This window comes from Epinephelus lanceolatus, chromosome 22, assembly GCF_041903045.1.
Source record: "Epinephelus lanceolatus isolate andai-2023 chromosome 22, ASM4190304v1, whole genome shotgun sequence".
NCBI classification, from domain to species: domain Eukaryota; kingdom Metazoa; phylum Chordata; class Actinopteri; order Perciformes; family Serranidae; genus Epinephelus; species Epinephelus lanceolatus.
In genome coordinates this window covers 24,447,812-24,469,997 of record NC_135755.1, presented here as the reverse complement: position 1 = coordinate 24,469,997, position 22,186 = coordinate 24,447,812, and the positions used below count along the sequence as shown (strand labels likewise).

Below are 22,186 nucleotides of genomic sequence, written 5' to 3'. Positions count from 1 at the left end.
TTTAACACAATTTACCTAATAGTCGCAGCATTATGGGAGAAAATTCTTAAAGTTTCTTCACTATCACCTGCAGTGTAGATATCCAACATATTAGGCTTGTTTGCATGTAATAAATGGATTATCTGTTTATTTCCTTTCCCTATATAACATATATAACATAACCACTGTTGGTGAGACTGATTCATTGACATCGTAAGGTCGTGTCCTCTGTGTCCACTCTGCCCAGACAAGAAGAGATAAGATCCTCCCCTCGGGAATACTGAGGATAGAAAGTGACAAGACAGGTGGCAGCGATGGGAAAATATGTAATCTTTCCAAAGATCAATGTCTATCAGTCTACTGAGGCAGATGAACAAAAAGGCTGCAGGTTTGTCTCTCAGGCTTATCCTGTTCGTTACAGCGATAAGGACTACAGACATGGTGACATGCCAGACCTCAGTGCAGCTTGACACTTCAGACATGGATCACTGGGAGATGCTGTCCGTCAGAGGATAGACGAGGTCTGTGTGAAAACCTTCACTAAACACATGATGGCATGTGGTGATTTGGATGGCGCAAGCTGTCTTGGATGTTTTTTGTGTGGCTGTCAAAAGTTCCAAAAAGAATCGGTTTGTAATTTTAAAAGGCACGAGTCTCACGAGTTTTATATAAAGAGATATTGAGAAATCCAGTAGAGTAATAAAATTAAATTCCAGTGAAAATTGCTTCGATTTTTCAATCTCATGACAGCTGCTGTGATAGTCCGTACCATCACTTTTCAAATCTCAGCTTCAGTGCCAGTAATATTCAAGTTATTTGTCTGGTGTACATTAGGCCACATGTTCCAGAAGATCACAGTAGACACACGTACTAAAGTTACAACTCAAAAGTACAAAAACCATTGGTGAAAACTGTCCGTTTGAATCGACATATCATTCGTAGAGCTTGAATCTGGCTTTTCTCCTGACAGTAGGTGAAGGACTGACTCATGCACATAAGGCAACAAGGATATGACTGCTATGCTGATTATCATTTTGGACTTATGTAGTCAGTGACAGCTGGAACCATTGACATCATCTCATACGTTTGATTTTGATGCCTGAAATTGAGACAGTTGACGCAAGTATTGCAGGAGGATGTTAAAAACACAGGCCAAAAGCTCAGTTGAAGTTTGCCTCATAGGAAGCAATGGTTATGTAATTTTGTTTTTGTTTGACCAGTTTGTCCTTAAGTAGAAAACACACATTTTGGATGTAGCTTTTAAGATCCTTAAAATCAAGTTTATTAGTGAAACTTGCTCTGTTAAAGCTGAAATCCATTTAAAGATATCTGAGTAAATCACATGCGAGTAGTTCTGTGTTTAAGTGGTTTATAGTACTTTTAAAGTTAAATATTAACCATGGGGTAACTGCAGTAGCGAACACTGAGTCCTCAATGATCTAAATAGTCCACACATCCTCATTCAAAGGCCTTTTTTTTGTCGAATCTTTGTTGCACATCTTAGTCAACACTGTTCAGCTTCTGTTTTCTTTTTCCAATTTCAATACAAAATCATTTTACAATTTCAATCTTCCAAAAACAAAATAGCCTTGTTAGCTCTGTAAATGCTGGATGTTAAGGTTCTCTATCCGTCAGACCTGCCATGCTGTAACAGTGTTAGAGTGGTGATTGTCCAGAATTTGTGTGACATTAATGGAACAAGATGTGGGGTGTAATATTTACCTGTCAGCAGCGTTGATAGAATCATGGCTCCTCTAATAGTTGGATGGATGCTCCGTGGCATAAAAACCCCACCCCCACTCTTTTTTTTTTCTTTTTTTTTTCCTCATATAAATCTCTCACCTCCACCCCCATTGCTTCAATAATTTATTGGGCAGATATAGTATCTCTGTGCAGGAGAAAGGTTATGATTGGTCAATCACTCCTACATGTTTTATTAACCATTGGTCGACCAGGGACTGTTTGGATTGCAAGCCGTGGCAGAGCAAGGCCAGTGGCGATGCATCCCTCTGGCTTTGGGAAACTTGGCTGCATTCAGGAAACTGTGGCTTGAATGGCTGTGTGATGTGACTGTGGCTTCATTGATGTAGTGCCAGTGGCCATATGTTGGCAGCACTGCTGTGAGCTGGATGTTGCAGCCCAGAAGTCACTGAAGCATCCGACATTTAGGTCAACTTACACTCAATATACAACACTGTACATGACAGCTGGGTAAGCTGTTCCTCCTGGGGTTTTGTAAAAGACTTTGATTGACTTGTTTTTGTGCTACAATAACAGTTTAAATTGGTTTTATTCTGTTTTGCATTTTGGCACTAGTGATGCTTTTGAGATGTAACAGAGTGTAGATTTAAAGACATCCTCACCAAATTCAAAATTATTTGTTCTCGAGCTGCTATCACAAAGAGTTTAGCCTGCAGAAACTGATTTTTTCTTTTCTTTTTTTGGCCACTTGGGGGCAGCAGAAACAAGCTGTGTGCAACACTTACATATTATCATCTTTAAAGTTGATATGATGAACATGTCAGCAAAACAGTAACTCATTTAAACATCTGGCAATATAGAGCAACATTAGCTTTAATTTGGAGTTTGCTTGCCCCTTGATGAAATACTATTTTGGTCTTTACCAGCTCTGGAGAAAAATAGCTAACTCTTTAGCTGGTAAATGCTCCAATGTGTTCCCAAGCTAGATACTAACCTTACTTGCTATTTGGTGCTGGATAGGTAGTGTTTAGTGAGTTTTTGGAAGGTTTTTTTTTCTTTCTCAAAACACCTGCCTGCTTCACTTGCAAACGTAGATGAAAACTATGAGAATAAATCAAAAAAATAAAGTTTTGAGCTGGAAAACCAAAAAAGTGCAGCATATCCTCATACAACAGTTCATATGATATCCTACGAAAATGCAGATACAGCAGTTTGCATAATATCTCACAAATTAGCGCAATGCAGATGGCATTGTCACATTGGGGGTCGTCACTTTGCGTACTTAACATAAACTTCCGACTTGACATGAAATTATGTAGATTAGGTTTAGGAATCGAATCATGGTGACAACAAATCTTAAAATAACTTACTCAAGTTCACTTGGTTTCAGGCCTTTGTTTGCTTGACCCATCCACCACCCCAACCTGCCTCCTTGCACGTAGTTTCGCTCTTTATACTACTTATTTCTTTCCCCTCATCAGTGCATTGTTTACATGATTGCAGCCCTCCCAATTATGTGGGTTAGATACGAATCACTGGCTCAAGATTATTGGTTATTTATGAATTCTGGTGCATTATTTTTTGTAGGTATTCTTACAAACACTGCATGAGAACAGCTTGGACAGTGAGATTAAAGGCGTTAAGATGCTCTGTAGAGCTGATGTTTAATCAAAATCTTCTTTTCTTTCTTTTCACCTGCAGTTTGGACGGTTTGGCAGTTGTTGTAGTAATATAACCTGGAAATGCTATCCCTTGATATCCCGTAGACAAAGAGAATTTGGACGGGTTACAATGTAAAGTCCATTAATAGTGGCAACTTAGGGAAAAGAAATTGGCTCTGTAATCACCCTTTACTGGAACAAGTTAATTTCCCCAAACAGGAAGCATACATCACTACACTGTTGTCTGAAGAAGCTTGTTTTTCACTAATTCAATTTCAAGAAAAACCACACACACTCAAACCGTCTTTGGTACAAAATAACCCTTTAGCCCCCCCCCCCCCCCCCCCCCCCCCCACCATCGTATTTCCCACGAATCCATGCAGTCTCATTCAGTGTGTGTTTTTCACTTTGTATGGATGAGACACGCATAACAAAGTCTCCTCACATGGCCAGGGGCCATACAGGTTAAGTAGGATGTGTCTGCTGAATATTATTTTCTTTTTCAAACAGCATCATGCTAAATTATTCACACACAGATCTTTTTTTTTTAAGCTGGATTACGTCCCTCATTTTTCATTCTGTGTTGTTCAGAAAAGAGCAACAGCTGATGGACCAAATGTAAATAAATGCAAGTGAGTTTTTCCATCACTGGAGTAAGCTGCTACTTATTGACTATGTATCATGGTGAGTCACTGTTTCTGTCGCGGTGCTAAAATGATGCACACATGATGATTGTAATTAAGGTGGCTTTGCGCATTTGCATCATTGATATACAGCTGACTTTATTATAGCTGGAATTAAAGCTGGAACAAACGCAGCAGAGGATGTTTCCGTTGTTAAAATATTCCACTTGAGTTCTAAAAATGTGTTAGAATTGCAAATGAATGAAAAAAATTCATGAGCTTTTACTAGTGTTTTTGGATGCTTTGAGCGTGTACTTAGCGGGGTTAATCATGTGATGTTGAGCACAGTCATGGATGGATTAAATGATAATGTTTTTAAGTGAAATCCAGTTATTTCAGAAAGTGTTTTCTGTAAATCTGTGTAGAAACAATTCATGTAGTGGTGGATGATAATGACTATGACTACACAGGGGCAGTAGATGGTGGTGTCTTCACTCATTTGCTACAAACACCGACTGCATGAATCACCCTCACTCTCTCTCGCGCTCACACTCACTCACACTTTGTTTGTTCCCTTCATCACTTCACTGCATCCCGCTGGAATCAAACTCCTTTTGAAAACAAGCGGTTACATTTAATGAAGTGCTGGATCAATGCCATTTCCCCCCCTCACATCAGTGTATGTAAAAACCACTGAGACGTATTGCTCCCCCCAATTGCCTATTCCCCTTCCCCATCAAACCCGCGAACACTCAGCTTTAGAGGGCTACATTTTTATGTGTGCATTGGGGGTTTTTTTTCGCACCTTTAAGCTTTTTAGAAAAACATTTTATTATATTACCATATGAGAGAGATTTCCAGAAGCCTATTTTCAACAGTGGTTTGAAGAAAAAGAGATTTATTTTGTCTGTTTGATTAAAGTAGATTATAAAGAACACCGTATAAGAAAGCGATTGTTTTGGCTGTCCATCCTGCTTTTCTGAGTGGAATTATTTTTCCCTCATCATCTTCAACTTTAATCCTTCACATAGACTGGAAATGGTGATTATAATGGTATGGCTATACAGTAATGTCAAACACTGAATTTTAGGCAACCTTAAGCATTTTAGGATTTGTTTTTAGTATGTTGAAAGTTAATGTAAACACACATAGCTCATGAGAGGTTGTGCATCTCCCATTGTAGCACCACATCTCCCCTGTGCCTCGGTCTTATCTCCCCTCCCTCCTCCCTCGCTCACTCATATCCACTCCCTCTCATCTTCCCTCCCTTTACTTTGCAGTGAGGCAGTCAGTGTGCCTGAAAGAGCAAGAGAGAGCCACAAACTGTCAGAGAAGAGCAGAGTTTGCTCTGCCTCCCTTTCCACTGCTTTCACGTGTCTCCGTATTTGGGAGGAGAGGAAAGAAAAAGAAGAAGGAGGGATTGAGATCAGCTTGTGTGGACTTCCTTTTAGAGTCCGCTTTTCTAAATTCTCAGTGACCCCACGAGATCAGAAACATTTTTAATGACTTCTGGCTCCTCACAAACCTGAGGCCAACACTTCTTGCTCTTAACCTCATCCCATTTTAGCCTAACCCAGACTGGATTTAGGGAGCAAGCGGGCAGTAGGCGGGTGCCAGGAGGCGCCCGGCCCGTGCGTGTGGGCCGGTGTAGCGCTGGAGTTGGTGCAGGGGAACTGGAGCGCAGGGCCGGGTGGCAGCGCTGGTCCTGGTCCTGGTCCTGGCGGCGTTCCCGAGGGCGAGGAGGCCGACTCGGGCTCCGGGTTCGGGTCGGGGAATGGTGGCGTGGAGTGGGCCGAGGGTGGAGCAATGCTGAGCGCTATCTGGGAGACAGAGGGGCTGCAGACGGTGGGCATCGTGGTGCTGGTGTTCGCTTCGATCAAGCTGCTGCACCTCTTGGGGCTCATCAGCTTCTCTGAGGGTAAGACACTAGTGGAGATTGAGTAGGACAGAAATGAGAAGACAGATGACACGGAAATAGAGTTATCACAGCTGAAATAAAAGAATTGCTAATGCATTTTCAATCTGTTTACCCACTTTTGTTGCTAGAACTCCTTTGAAATACACTTAAAGTTTCTAAGACAGCCATTCAAAACTTGACAAGTTGATGGAGGTCACCATACCAAAGCAGGACAAAAAACAAATGGACTGCCTCATCTTACGCACTGAAGTTATGAAAACAGGAAATGTGACAGAAATATGTGTGAGCTTGTGGTGTGACAGGAGGGAGGGAGCTCTCGAGCAGAAAAGATGTAAGTTCAGAAAGAAAATCTTGAGAGGCAAGTTCCAATTGCATTTCCTGAGTTGAAAACTGAGAAATGAGTTGATTTTTTTTTTATTTGTGGGTGTAGTTTCCCTGTTTTTGTGTATATGGTTTAAAAATGTGCTTACAGTCTTGTTAACTAGCCCCAAATTCCCTCGAATAACAACTTTCTCATGTGTAAGCATCACATTGTGCACTCAAGGCAAACATGTCATACTGTACGGGCGCAGTAAGGCTCACTAAGCACAGAATGTCTCTGGCCTAAATAAACTGTTTAGTTTGAACCGACTGCAGTCATCTCATTAAAATAAAGTAGAGCAGCATAGTAAGCAGTTGGAGCTCAAAACCAGCCCATCCATCAGACTACTGTTTAGTAAACACGCCTTATTTTCTAATTAGAATAATCAATCAAAAGTCTCCAAAGCTGAATGCATATTCAGTGGGATGATAAGAAAAGTGCTTATGTGTATTAGTGAGTAGCTGGAAAAAGCTGACCTGACCCAAGAGATGTTAGATGGAGCCCTGAGGTGTCAGTGTCTGTGTATTGGCTGTGGTTGTGTTATGTTTTTTAAAGGCACATGGGAGCTGTGTTTTCATGTGGGGGAACTGTGTGGCTCATGCTCAGCGTAACCGTTTACATGCTTCACTAAACAGCAGCGAGTTGAAACTTGCTTCCCCCCCACTCACTCTGTATTAGCAGATGTAGCCGACATGATATTGATTATCTTCCATGGTGAGATGAAACAAGCATGTGGAGCGCTGTCTGCCTGATGGTGTGATCTGTATTCCGCACAGGTGTCTCAGAGTGTAATTACTTAGAGAATATCTGCTATCTGAGCCCGTGGTATACATGACGAGCAGTCAATACAGGTATTGACGTTGTGCTGAAGTCATGTTCAGGAGAAGGATGGGAGCATGGAATATCAAACGGGGTGGGGAGGGGTGTTGGGTCTGAAATGTTTTTAGGGAAATAGTCTTGAAAATTAGGGATCATGGAACGTTTCCAACATTTTAACACTGGCATTCACAGCTTTGTGCAGCTTGAAATCATGTGAGTTGCATGTTTTTTGGGGGTGGGAGGAAACTAAACCAGATGCATCGGCATATAAATTATGGACACTAAGGCTGTAACATCCTCAATTTCTTTTTCAATTAATCTGTTGATTACTTCCTCAATGATTCAATTCAAAAGCCTATTTTTATTCCCAAGAGCCTCAGCTGCCATGCATAACTTTTTTATTTTTATTCAACCAACAGTGCAGAACTCAATGATATTTAATTGACTATTTTATATGACAAAGGAAGGCATGAAATCTTTACATTGAAGAAGCTGAAACCCGCAAATCTTTGGCATTCTTGCTATAGAATTAAAAACAAAAAACTTGTTCAGTAATTGACTAGTCATTCATGTTACCCAGAGCTGCATTTGACTATAGTTTTCAAGATTGAGTTATATGTGGATTTTCTTTATTCATAAATTCATCCTTGAGTCTATAAAATGTCAGAAAATAGACATCTGAACTGTCCATCACAATTTCCCAGGGCTCAAGATGACATCTTCAGGTTGCTTGTTTTGCTCAATCAACAATTGAAAAACCAAAACCAATTCATTTTATGGTTAAAAAATAAAACAAAAGAGAAACTGCAGATCATTGTTCAAATGAGCAAGCACTTGTCATTTTTTCTATATGAGACTAGACAATAAATTGTCTGTCCATCTACCATCCATAAATCAACCTGTGTGTAAGATTAGTGGCATCTTGCAGTAAGGTTGCACAACTAAAACTTCTCCCGTGTGTCAAGCATGTAGGAGGATCCGTGGTTGCCAGCATGAAAATGCAGATGGCTCTGTCGAGAATCACTGTTTGGTTTGTCTGTTCTGGGCTACTGTAGAACAACATGGCGGACTGTGTGGAAGAGGGTCCGCTCTGTATGTAGATATAAACAGCTCATTCAAAGCTAACAAAAACACAGCAATTCTTATTTTTAGGGGATTGTACACTAATGAAAACATAGTTATGAATGTTATATTCAATTTCTACCAATAGATGCCCCTTAATCCCACACACTGGACCTTTAACTCTATTTAGAAGTAACCACTGCTGAGATCAGAATCAAGGCTTTGCTGTTCAGTGACAGTCCTTACCACTGAGCTACTGCACTGCTTCCCTTTATAATAAAAACCCAGCAGTCACAAGAATTACCTTTGTTGACATTTTTGTAACACAAATCCCATCATGCAGCTGTCACCTTCTGCAATAACTAAACATGTTTGTTTTTCACCTTTTTATTTTTGGTAAAAACCTTTGGGGAAATGTTTAACTGAGCGTGCACGCTCTGCTTAACATTCATACAGTCAGACATGTCCGCAGCTGGGAGCTGCCCAGTACAATCATGTCCCTCTGCTGCTGGCCACCTGAGCAGCTCCACTGAGGCATCTGAGGATAAAGGTCCTGCTTTAGAGCCTCTGTGTGGTAAATGCAGTGGGAGTTTCTCAGCTGGGCTGCAGATCTGAAGCGGCAACGTCCCCAGTTGCAGACAGCGAGCTGAGAGCGTGGTCTGGATGTGTTTTACCCTGTCCCATTCTTTACTGTAGCGTCAGCTGGCAGCAAAGAGACACTGCAAGCTTTGTTACGATCAAGTCGTAGGAGACATCATTGCAAGCAGAGGGGCTCACGTCTGACCTGCAGGGACTGTACAACACTCTGATCACTTCTACTGCAGATTATAAGGACTTCAGACCTGGGAAAAAAGTTTGTTCACACCCTCTGCCTGCCACTGGCATGCTTCCATGTTGGAAAAATATAACATGATCATTGCATCAGCCAGTGTACAATCACCAGAGCATTGTACTGTGAATATGAGCAAGGCCTGGAGAGCAGCATGGGAAGCTGCTCAGTGTTGAATTTTGAATTTAGTTGGACTGATGTGTGCATGTTTTCCTATCCCAAGGCTAGTATTAGAATTTCCCTGCAGCTGGCTAAGTGTCGGCTCAACTTGGCTACTAAACCTATATAATGAGCCCTGATGTTAGAAATTCTATAGCTTCTGTAGAAATGTGGACCCTCTGTAGTAAAATATCACATTTCCTAGTCTGATTTGTTTAGAGGCATTGCGACATAACAAGGAGCAACTTTCACTCTTTGTTTCTCTCATACACACACTTGTTTTTTCCACACATATGTACATTTCTACGCACAGTCGTGCAATGCAGAGCCATTAGCGCAAAGTGCTGAGCAAAGCCTCATAGGGTGCAGACTAATCAGTGTGTCACACAATGATAAATAATTCTCTGGTTCAGCCGTACACAGCAGCAACCCCAACCCCATGCCCCCTCAATCACACACGCATTCACAAGTACACCATTAGTCGAACAGGGATGGAACGCTGTGTCAATTTGGACCCGCCGTCTGCTATTATCGGGCGAGAGCGCAGGGAGTGTCTTAGCGCTGATATCCATCTAACAAACTTCTCGTGTTCTCTGTGTCCTTGATGGGGATTTATGGCTTGGCAGTGGAGAGAGTTAGTGTCAGCACTGACCTGGGACTGTTTTGCTGCCAATTGTGTGTTTTCACTTACAATCATGAGCAAGTCATGGCTGTGGGAGGGTCAGCGTGTAGCTGCGTGAGTGTCTGAGTTAAACTACAAAATGCATTTTAAGTATACACAGATATAACAACAGTTAAACCAAACCTTATATATAATAGGGCTGGAGAGTACATCCTCTACGTCACTATAAATTGTCACATTTACTGTAGCATTTTTTTTCCTTCTGTGTTTCTACTAATTAATTTCAGTATGACCAACAGATGTTGCTGGACTTCTGGTTGAGACTGCAAGCTGATTAGGTGGTTAAGATTTTTGCTAGATGTCAGTGGTCGCTGTAGCTATTGTTAGTGTACTGACATACAACATGAGATGATACATTTTTACTACTATATGTGTACTTATCTCAGGGTTTCCCACACATTCGTTTATTTGTGGCAGCCCCACCCAGGTGGAGTGTTAATTAGGAGCACTATAGGAATATATAGATAAATAGATATAGATATAGATATAGATATCATATATACCATTCAGTTATTTTTGTGTGGTCTAAAAGTTTGCATTCACTCACTGTAGCTGCTCCTCTCATACATCTATCTGATCAGCTCTGAACAGATTGACAGATCTGTTATCCACCCCGTAAGTCACAGACTGCTAGTGGGGGGGAAAAGAACCCATGAGGAGTTCCACCCGTGCTGTGTTCATGGACCCACAAAAACCTCAGAATTTAGAGATGGGACACAGAACAGGACACAGCATTTAAAAGAAAAAGAAAAAATGGATCAGAATTAGTGGTGGATGTTTTGTTATTATGATTAACAGAGATAAAGAGACAGTTTTATGTTCAGGTCATCAATACCTGTTTTCTAAATCTGCTAACACAGTTATAGTTAATGGTGTGGATGGCCCCTTTGCCTTGTTTAGTCAAGGCTAAAGCAGATGCAGCTAAGTTGTCGTGAGGCATCGTAAGGCCCAGACACACCAAACCAACTTCAGATAACTTGTGGCAACGAAAGCTGACTGTTTTGTCTCCTCATGTGACCTGTGTCTCGACAAAAAATTGCGCATGAACACACCGCTAAGACTAGAGCCAGCAGCTAGCCAGCACATACGTTCTGCGCCTGTGTGAGAGGAAATAATTCCATAGCAGCAGACGGTGGCAGTCTGCATTTGTCAATCAAAAAGGGAAACCTGAAGACCATCTTGATGCTAGTTAGCCAGTTGGCACATTAACAACACAATCCACTGTTGAACGATTAAAGCACATTTACCATGCGCCAGTGAACAATAATGCAAACCATCACGAAACAGTTCTGCTAAAAAAAACTCAGTGGCTAAAGAACAAGTTTGTTTTGGTCTCACTCCCTCTTGACTTTAGCTGTTTGTTTACTTCCCTCACTTCTGTTTCTCCTCTTGTGTGCTAAGCTGAACTGTCAGCTGAAAAAAAGCCAATGAGGTCCAATGGCGAGGGACACACCAGAGTGACAAGGGCGACAGACGCTCACCGACGGCCCAACATTGACCAATGGCCAGCTGCTTGGCGTGTCAGGGCCTTTATTTTGTAGATTTTTCAGCTAGTTGTTAAAATTCAAACCTTGATCAAGCGTCATCTTGTTGTCCAGTATCAGATGCAGGAAGTGTCTCAGGTTCACTGCCATCTGTCACTTGAATGGTCACTGCAGGAAGGTGTAAAAAAAAAAAAAATACTGGTCTGTGTGAAACAAGTGGCAAAACTTGAGTTTGTAGAGTCAGACTTTTGAACATCAACCAAGCCTGTTGAATTTTCATGATTCAAAATTATGAATGACCTTTCTGCGGTTGTTTGGTGCTATTCAGCTGTGATCTAGCAGTTCTGACGTGCCTGTCATTGATAATCACATCATGTGAATATAAAGCTGAAAAGAGAATCACAGTTATGTTTTAGAGTCCAGAGCTCATGCTGTTTGTCAGTTATCTTTATGTCTTCATTTCCTGTTCAGGTATTTATGGTGTTTATAAGCCACCAGTGAGCAATTTGAAACCCTGTGAAATATTAAAGTGTGTGCTTCATTTTGTTAAGTGCAGAAGTGTGTACATTTCCAGTACACACACACTGGTTTATGGGCGTGGTATAAAGTGCATCTTTATTGGATTGTTTTCTTTTCTCTTTGGAGTCACACATCCATCATCAAAGTTGAGTCAGCAGAAGTGTTTAGCATCTTTTTCATTATTTCAGATCCAGGCATTTAAGATCTGCCCAGCTAAATTAATTGGCAATGTCCACTGGGGAAATAAATCTTATTATTACACAAGAAAGCAAGTGGGTTTAAAAGATTAAAATATGGAAACAATGAGGCAGTTACAGGTATAGTGAAATGTGAGATATTTTGCAAGCAGCCCCCCCCCTGCTAAATTTAATTGTTTCTCCATGTACCAGTCCATTTGGAGGACAACAATCAACTGACCAATTACCCTTTGGCTATTTTCCATGATGCCTATTGAGAGCGGTGACATGATTGACTTAACCTTTGCCTGAGCGTCCTAAGTTACAGGTCCCTCTGGTGTCTTTAGAGGGGAAGAGGGCACGGCGGAGGAGCTTATTGAAAGTGAGCGGACTCTGCCTGTCAATTTGAGTCAGGAAAGCAAGGACAAGTATCACTCAAGCAATCAATTCCGATGAAAACATCACAGATAATAAATCCTGATAGGAGGCGGATGACAGATGCTTCTTAGCCATGATCTGATATGGATGATTACAGTGCTTAAAGGCTCCCCGTGCAGGGGAGCTGGAGGCAGATGATATTCTCAAAGATGTATTTAATTAAATGACCTGTGTGCAGTGCAGGGATGCCGTATGATGTGAAGTGCCTGTAAAGCACCAGCTTATCCTTAGATATTATTAAACGATAACATGAATATGCATACAGTGTGATGTTGTGACGTGAGCCATGGTGCTGTTTGACTGTGCAGATTCTGAGGGCTGTATTAAAGGGAATGTTTCATAGTTAAAGCTTAAGTGTTGTTATAAAAAGACAAAAAAAAACTTTAATAAACCTTGAACTTTCTCTTTAGCTTTGAATCTGCCCATGTAGTATTTGTTTTTCAATCAAGGTTACCAAGCAATATGCTCATTCAGCATGATCATGACTTTAATTAGCTAACAGAATGAATAATTATGTTGCCACATGAATCCACCAACAATATTTCCCATAATTAAGCCAAGGACATAGATTCTCATGAATAATGCAGTCAATCCTTGCCAACAGTATAGCTAATTGCATTTTTTTTCAGCAGCATTGAATATACCAGGCTTTATAGTCCCTTCTAATTTCCATAAATGGGAAAAAAAAATGTTTGAATGTTTCTTTTGTGAAGTCTGCGCTCTGTCCTCCCAGTTCAGATTGATCTGCTCTGTTTCTGACTCTACCCAGACTGCAGATTTCTGATGAAAGCAAAGTGGTGAAAATTGCGTAGTCTTCCTGCAAACTTCTCAGTTGGGTGCGCTAATGTAAAGTGAACTACATATCATACATCATCAGCTGTAAAGCCAGCCAGTCCTAACACACAAAATAATAACATGACTTCTATAAACACTCAGAAAAGATCTACATTGAAAAGGCCACAGCAGCCCAGAAAAAAAACATAATACATACAGACCACTTTACTTGTGATACTGATTGCAAATAATATTTCTGATGAAAGTGAAGTGGTGGAAATACCCCAGTCTTCATGTAAACCCAGTTGGGTGCACTGTTGTTAAGAGAGCTGGGACAGTGGGATGGAAAGTGCTGACTTTGACCTACAGTGAACCTCATTATAAGTGATTTCTACAGTAAATTGAAACCATTAACTAGCCTGATATTGCCAGACCAGATCACAAAGTAGTCTGAAACCTCTGAGTTCATTTTCGATTTCCAAGAGGCGTTAACAAGGGGTTATCAACATGTGACATGGCAGTCACACCAGTAGCACCAGCCAGCCACAGCACATTAGGGCAGGTTGGTACAAAGCAATACAAGCATTTGACAATAAGTTCATTTTTTGGTGTGCACTGTATCCTCTTTTAATGTCAGTGTACCCTGGTTCCAAAGAATCCATGAGCCTCTTAGGTCCTGCATTCTCAATGCTTTGTCTCTCTCCGTCACCCTCATCTCCGGAGCTGTTGTCTGCTCTACTCCCAAAGTAGTCTCCAAGCAGCAGAGGGACCAGGGTGCAAGAGCTAGCTATCCTATTTCATTTAGCTTGTCTCATTTGTGATCTGATAAATGGAGAGAGAGAGTGGGACAAGGAGGGGCAGAGGGAATCAACAGCTCCACAGTGAAATTAGATTTTCCTTGTTTTAAATAGTAAAAAAAAAAATAAAAAAAAAAAATGTAGCGGTCAATGTTGATATTGTGGCGGGATGTCACAAATAAATCAATGTATGGGAAACATAGTAATGCAGTTCACACTGACTGATAACGAAACAACAACAACAAAAATACAAAGGCTTGAAGTCGATTGAGGGGTCACCAACGCATGATTCGACTCATCGACTTTCATATTTAACATCTTTCTTCCCAAGGAAAAACTTTAAGGGCAGTTGATGGTTCTTCTTTTAGCATCCAGTTCAATGCTAATGTGATGCTAACGTCCTTCGTCTCAAACATGCCTCATATTCAGACAAATGGTTGTCATTGGCTCGGCACGTTTCAGGCCGCTAGAAATCTGTCCAAAGCGGAGGGAGACCAGATTCGTCTCGTTCACAGGCAAACAATTAACTGCTCAGAGCTGGTTTTAATCTGATTAAACATCATCAGCTGTAAAGCCAACCAGTCCCCAAAAAACAAAATAGTCAAATAACTTGTCTAAATACTTCTAAATACCTAAGACAAGATCTAGATTGTGAAGTAAAGGAGACATTGATGCACAAAAGATACGCAACAATCCAGAAAAACAATATCATAAATACAGATCACTTGACCTGTTTTAGTGAAATTAGCTGATGTTGCAGACCATAAACCATCCTGTCACAAAACTGGCTAGCACCTTGGCATTGTTGCAATGAGTAAAAGCCTTATTGTTATAGAAGTAATAAATTAAGTGAAAAAGTAATCAACCCTCCAAGCCAATTGAGTTCCACTTTTGTTGATTTTCATGGGGAGTTTATCCACTCTCAAATCTCAACAGATGCCATATTGCCTTAGTGTGTGTATTTTGTCTGTCTATTGGCTGAGCCACAGTATATAGAGAAAATTAGATTTTAGTTCAAAAGTGTTATTTTGGGATCGCCATCTGTTTATGCGCGATACAAACGCTGAATGTCTTGTCAGAATAAAATCCATAAATCCATTGATGTACTTTCTCTCAGTGAGTGGTAGCATCAGTGTTAGTGTACTGTCGGCGACTGGAATACGGATGACTCACTTGGAAGTGAGTCATAGATAATCTCTCCTCTGCAAGTATCTCGAATCCCTTGTCCCCCCTTATAATCTTCAATGTGATTGGAGTAGAAAGGGCAGTGGACCCTTCCTTTCAATGCCGGAGCAAGGTTTTCTTTAAGACAGACACACTTCCAAGTGACAAATGATTGCAATTAAAAGTATAGACTGCTCTTTCCCCCAGATTCCAATAAATGCCTTGGCCCTTGATGGTGTGTCATTATGGCCAGTGTGAGAGCGTGTGCTCCCTCATAAAGAACCTTGACATTCAGTCCCCAGTGCTCCAGTCCATGCAGTCAGTCACACTTACCATACCATCTGGTATTCTGGATGGCAAATGACAGCATTTTAGTTAACATCCAGACACTGACATTTTATACACTCAAACTGGCTTGGTTAAACTGATTATAACTACTGTAAGTGCATGAGCCAAACACACTGTAGCAAACTGCACTAATGGCTGACAGCGATGGCTAATGCGTTCCTTTTGCCAGTAAAGAGCTACTGTACTTTGTGCCACTTTATCTTCTGTCTTGCAATTGTTAACCTGAGGGGAATAATCAAGGCTTCAGTCCATTTGGCTGTTTACACAGATATATTTCCGGTCTGCTTGGATTTATTTGCATCTGCCTTTCATCATTGGCAGTAAAGCACAAAACTTGGTGTCACGTCCCAGGATAAGTGAATTCATATCTCAGCAGAAAGTTTTAAAATGAGCAATGTTCTTTATTCACGGCTATTGGACAGACAGTTGGTCTTTGAGGTCTCAATAATGTGCCCAATTGGCTTTGGTTTTAAGACAGACCATGCAGTGACCCTGCTTGCCTCTTCCTCTTTTTCCATAAGTCGATTTCACAGCCATTTTTCCTGCCTGCCATAAGGAACTGGCGGCTGTTTTATTAAATAACAGCAATGACATATCGCTCTGCCCGACTCCAATCTTTGGAGCTTATTTGTACTCGGGCCCACCAAATGGGAACAAATGGCAGATCTGTATCCACCTCCCTCATCGTCCATGTGATTTATATGATCTAAAATGAGCCTTTCTCATTACACAGTGGGGACTGTGTTTGAATTACTTTTCTTTTATTGACTTGGATCCTCAGATCTAACACTTGCAAAAGCAGAATTGTAATCAGCAGATGTCCACTGTTGGCAGCTCTGGTATTCTGGATGTCGGCAATAATTTGTTTTGGAGCGTCAGAAAATATTAGGTGCTACAAAGGGGAAATCATTGTGCCCCGGGAAAGGCAAAGTCAGCCATTGCAAAAGAGCTAGGTGTTTAATCTTTTGTCCTCAGGCAGATTGGGATGTGCATTTATTGTTGCACTTCCCCTCACATTTTCACAGTTCACTCATTTGATATAAAATGGCATATTTCTATTGCGATTATTGTTCTGGGGGAAGGGTAAACAGCCAAGTGTCTTCTCCAATGCACATGGTATCACCAGCTTCTTTTAGCAGGCTTAAGTGTAGGTTCACAATATCCCACCAGATCCCACCCATCTCCAGTAACTTTCTGCATGTAAAAACTTCTAAACTTTTTGTGAGCAAATTAAGCTGAGAACCTGAGGCAAATGATGCTGAACCTACAATATTCCTCGTTGCCAAAATTTCCCGTGACAGTAAAGCACTATGAAAGCATTCTGCTGAACTATGGAAGGTAAATGCAGACTAAATGTCTTGCATCACTCCCTTTCCATCATCTCTCCATCGAATTTGGCTCTGCTTCTACTCTTAACATGCTGTAAGTACAACCCTTTCTAATTCCTATGGCATCAAATACGGCAGCTTGGTCAGTGGCCATCAGCGCCTGATTCTGATGCACAAGGTAACCTGTAGCATCTGTATAAAATTCACCAGGCTTTCAGCTTTCATGAAAGTTTATTTTGAAAAGACACTATGCCTTTAACGAGCTGAAATTGACATGCCGTCCCTGAATGTCCAAAACTGATGCTAGAAGGGCACCTAGAGTATCATAGTTCAAGGTATAGGGTCACTGATCATCTGCTGTATTTGACCAGCTACACGTTAGCATTCCATCATCAGTTCTCCTATGTTTGGAATTTAAAAAAGAGACAGAGGGATCATATGTAAGCAGATGTGTTGACTGAGGTATCACTTGAGCAATACATCAAAATAGCCACTCAACACTGCCAATTTAGTACTGTGCTGGGAGGTGACTCATGCCAATGGTGTTCATGCAACTTAAAGCGAGCAGGTCAGACTGATATCACACTGGCCTTTTTTTTTTTTTTTTTCCCCTTCTTCTTGGAATCATGCCAACATGGATAAAATCCACCACTGGCCACGCTGCCAGACACTGCTCATCTGCCGTCCTTGTTTATGTCTCGCTGGGTGTAATTTCAGTTGATTGCTCACTACAAAGTGTCTGTCACTTGTCCCTGTTTTACTCAAAAACAACACGCAACCTTGGCGTTTAAACACTGAAATGAGGTGTTCAAGTGACCCCGCTGTCTGCACATTGACCCAATAAAAATTTGTCCTAACAGTAAACTCCTATCCCCCTGACTCTTCCTGATTAGCTTAAATTTCATTTGTCCACAAAGGCTTTTGCCTCTGCATTTGTGTTATTGACCTTATTTGACTTTCTGTGAATGATCCATGTGTACACTGTTACAAATACCAAGTTGACCTTTAGAAAGATGGGTGAGCATAAGTACAGAATCGAAAGAGGTATTGACCAGCCTGCATAGCATGTCAGCAGTCATTAGCTTCAGCCTAAATGCAGTTAAACAGCCAGCTATCATCCAGCTGTCATTTTGGCTGTGTGATGCCTGTTTGATTTCTCTATCAATGGAATACGATTTCTCTTTAGTTTGAGACACCTGCAAAGGATGAACCTTCAGGAAAGTTGTTATTGACGTTAATCATTTGACTGCAGTTGCAATGAAATCTCTGTATTATTCATTTAGTGTAAATCCTTATATGTGAAAGGCAGTGGTTCTTGAATTTTGGCCCAGACACCATCTGTCTCGAGATCTACAGGAGACAGCTTAAGGTGTTAAGAGATTAACACCTGGGAACCACTGACTTTAATACCTGATGCGAGGACAGTAAACATGTCAAAATATTCCTTCCTTGGATAAATCAACTCAGTCGAGTTATCTCACTTTAAATGTTTATGTTGTGTTATTATTCAATGCCATGTGAAAAGCTTCCCAAAGAAAACTAAAATATTCAATACAAAGAGGAAGCACTGTCAAAAACAGTTTTTCAAATCATCATTGAAATGAGCTTTAGTTTCTATGTTTATCCAGCAAACAGCGTCAAGTGTTCTTGGTGGGGAACCCCCATGGAGTCGGATTTTCTCGTGGTCCCATTTGAGATTCAGCTCCCTGGTTCTCTCCCAAAATGCAGCAATGAATTACTTCTGAAGCAGAAACCAGTTGGAACGACAACCAATGAGGCGTTTTAAGATGCAGAAAGATGGGAGGGTAGTGCTGGTGACCACTGCAAGATACAATCACTCGCAGAAGGGACTTGAAATGGCCCAGAAAATGACTACTGATTATACTTTGCCTGAGGAAATGATAAAATCAAACTAAAGCCCTAGAATTTCAATTCCAATTTAAATTCCCTTGAGATACTAAATACTAATATCAGCTTAAAGCCCAAAAGTAACTTTTAACATGTCTAACTAAAGCTGCTTTGCTCTGCAATCATCCATACTTGTTTTGTGACGGTGTTTACATATTTTGTCCTTAAATGGACAGCTGTAGACACAGAGCAGCCTTGTGATGAACTCGATACCCTGAGATTGGTGGGTGATTGTACTTTGTTGTTGTGCCAGGAGTTAGAGCAGGCTATATTAGGAGTGAGCTCAAGTTGAGATAAGATCAGTATTGAGTTTGGTTCAGGTGTTAGGTTTGTCAACACTTGGACGTTATTGATGGGAGGCCTGAAATCTGATTCAAGTCAGTTTGATTCGACAGTTCTGCATGTTTTGAGACACAAATCAGGTCATCAATAACTTAGTGCCTCTATGAAAACCAGTTTGACACATGTTGCAATAATACACTAACTTAATAACAGTGTTGATTAAGATGATGGTTTATTTACATTAAAATAGTTTGGGCAGAAGTGTCATGTAACCATAAAACCAATCTGATAGACACAGTGCTACTCTGAAATTCAGCTGCTTATGTTTGGTGTACAATTTGACATGCTTTGCCTTTTACTTGTAAAATGTCTGTTATCAGCCAAAAAAATCTTCATCTAAAATCAAATCCACTGTACAAACTTGGCACCTTTACCACGTAAAACTTTTGCCTTTGTATCTGCATATATCAGGTGGTGACTGAACATGCAGCTTCTAAAATGATATAAGTCTGATCCAGACTACAAAGTATTTGTGCCATCATTAACTTCTGCAGCAAATCAATGAAATAGGCTGAATTTGACACTGATGACACTAATGTTTTAGTCTGCCATCCTTTTATTTATGTTGTGTGGACATCTAAGACTGTATATACATCTGTTACTCATTTTTGATCACAAAGAATGCTAATGATATTGAAGTGTGTTTGAATCAAAGGGTTCATCTAGTCCAACCTCCGGCTACGTTGCTTTCCATCTAGTGTTTCTACTAGTCTGACCGTATAAATGTTTAATGTCAGGGCTCAACACCAGCATGTTTTAATGCTGATTAGCAAGTGTTAGCGTGCTGACATGTTTATCCAAGCAGTGAACATGGTAATCATTATACCTGCTAAGCACAGATATATTAGCAGTGTCCTTATACATAGCATCATTGACTGTTGTGTCGCCTCATGTCGCCTGTGTCTCAGCCCAAAATGTTCACTAAATAACACTGCAAAGACGACAACCAATCGCCGTCTAGCACATACGCTCTGCGCTTGCATGAGAGGAAATAACTCTCCATACCAGCAGGCAGCGGTTGGTAGTCTGTATTTGTCATTCAAAAGGGAAACTGTAAGACCGACAATGCAACTTGATATTGAAAGCAAATGATATTTACTGTGCACTAGCAAACAATAACACAAACAATAATGTTTCTAAAGAGCTTACTGGCTAAGAAAAAAAAAACAGTTTGTTTTGATCTCATACCCTCTTGGCCTTAGTCGTTAGTTTGCTTTCCTTATTTTCATTCCTCTTCTCCTGCGCTGAGCTAATTGCCAAAACAGAATCATTTTAGTCTGGACTCTGACAGGTCCAACACTGATGTATCGGCCATAAAGCTGCCGTCAAGGGCCGACGAGTGCCAACTGTACAGGACACACTGCAAAAACTAGGGTGACAGACGCACATCGATGGTATGACGTTGACCAACGGCTGACTATGGTTTGGTGTGTCAGGTCTCTTAGGGCGCATTCACACCAGGATAGTCTGGGGAACTGGGTTCGATTGGGTGGGGAATGCTGAAAAATTTCACACCTTCATTCACACTGCACTTTTTAAAATGGATCAAACCACCTGGACAACGTCACGCAGTTACAACAGCTGCTCATTTGGGGGTGGTATTGCCCAAAATGACCACTGATCAGGAAGAAAAAAAGGCATGAAAAAGAAGAAAACCTGGCTCACTGATTGGCCAGGACCGAACAGAAATCGATCCTCTTTAGCCGGCTTGGTCACCACAAAAACACCAAACATCAAAATGCAATGCGCTCTACATCACTTCCTCTCTTTGGTTCACTTCCTCTCTCTGGTTCGCTGGATAGTCCATTTGCATTTCCCTCTGTAAGCGAAGCGTAACAGGGTTCACTTGCAAGTGAACTGAGACCCCCAGTTTTTAAGTGGACCAGGGTTGGCTCGTTTGGTCCGCACCAGAGTTTGAATGAGCATTCACACCACTCCAAGCGGACCAGGGTTTGTTAAAAGCGGATCAAATAGCACCAGTGTGAATGTGTCCTAAGTCCTCTTGTACTAGACTCAGAGTTTAAATGTTAAATGTCATGTCTGTCTTACCAAACTTGTAATTCTGTAACTTTATTTTGTAATAAGTATAGATTAGTGCTGTTGATTAATTTCCTTGTAGACCAAAGTGAACTACCGTGTCTTTGAAAGTAGTGATATTTGCAATGATTTCAAGTCCAAAAAAACCTATGTTTTAGCTTTTTTAATTATTTAAAGGGGCTTTCACATCACCTGTGTGGAAACAGGCCTTTCTAGTCAAAGCACTGAGTGAAACAAAGAGAGGTCACTGACACGCATTCAATTAGACTAAGTCAGCCATCAGGTGTAACACAGAGCCTCTCTCCAGGCGTGGTCAAAGCCCTTCAGACCACTACTGAATCTCTACGGGCTCGCATGCTGGGTGCTGCCGCCTGTAACACTATCATGTAAACTGTCAGAAGATAAGTTGTGCTCCCTTGGAGTCATGGCCTACTTTTGCAAGCCCCGCCTTCTTGGCGCCGCGGCACTAAAGGGACAGCAAGAAGCTGGTGCTAAATTGTATAAGTTAAGAGCTTGTCTCAGACACACACACATGCAGGAACACACAGAAGCTTTTGGAAAAAAGACACAATGCCAGTATCACGTACAGAGATGTAGCTGTACTTTTTTAGTCTGATAACATTGGGGGAAATGCTTTTAACAACGAAGCAAGTGAGGAAATAAAACACAAGGTCTGATGAATGCTATCAATCCCTGAAATTAAAAACGATCGCAGTTAATTTCACACAGATTAAACCTAGACTTCCCCCCCCATCAGAGATCCATTTACTAATTTTAATTTGAATCTCACACCGAGTAAGGGGCTTTTGCACTTACTGTATTAAATTCATCCGTCCCATGTGGACCCCCAGGGCGTCATTAGCCTCTGTGTAGCACTTACTGTACATACACCCTCATACCACAACAAAGAAGCAGCAAGCTCAGCAGCACCGCTCATCAAACTGCATGCTTCAGCACAAGAACTGACCCAAGATTTATTGATATCAAGCAGCCATTCCCGGTCAACTGAGGACATTTCAGTTTGCACATGATATAGATTTATCAAATATTTATAAGCCACTCTTTTTCACTTCATGG

At 41.0% G+C, this 22,186-nt stretch overlaps 1 protein-coding gene across 7 annotated transcripts in view; it reads left to right on the top strand.

Annotated features, from left to right (window-relative positions):
- kcnip4a (potassium voltage-gated channel interacting protein 4a) overlaps positions 1-22,186 on the top strand; it is a 178,861-nt gene that overhangs the window by 135,851 nt on the left and 20,824 nt on the right. The window contains exon 1 of one of the 7 annotated variants that reach the window (XM_033651753.2): positions 1,783-5,882. The exons of the other annotated variants lie outside the window; for them this stretch is intronic. Within the exon in view, the coding sequence (XP_033507644.1) occupies positions 5,771-5,882 (112 nt within the window). The 5' untranslated portion in view covers positions 1,783-5,770. Of the gene's footprint in view, positions 1-1,782; positions 5,883-22,186 lie in introns of those variants that run through there. 7 annotated transcript variants of the gene reach the window in all.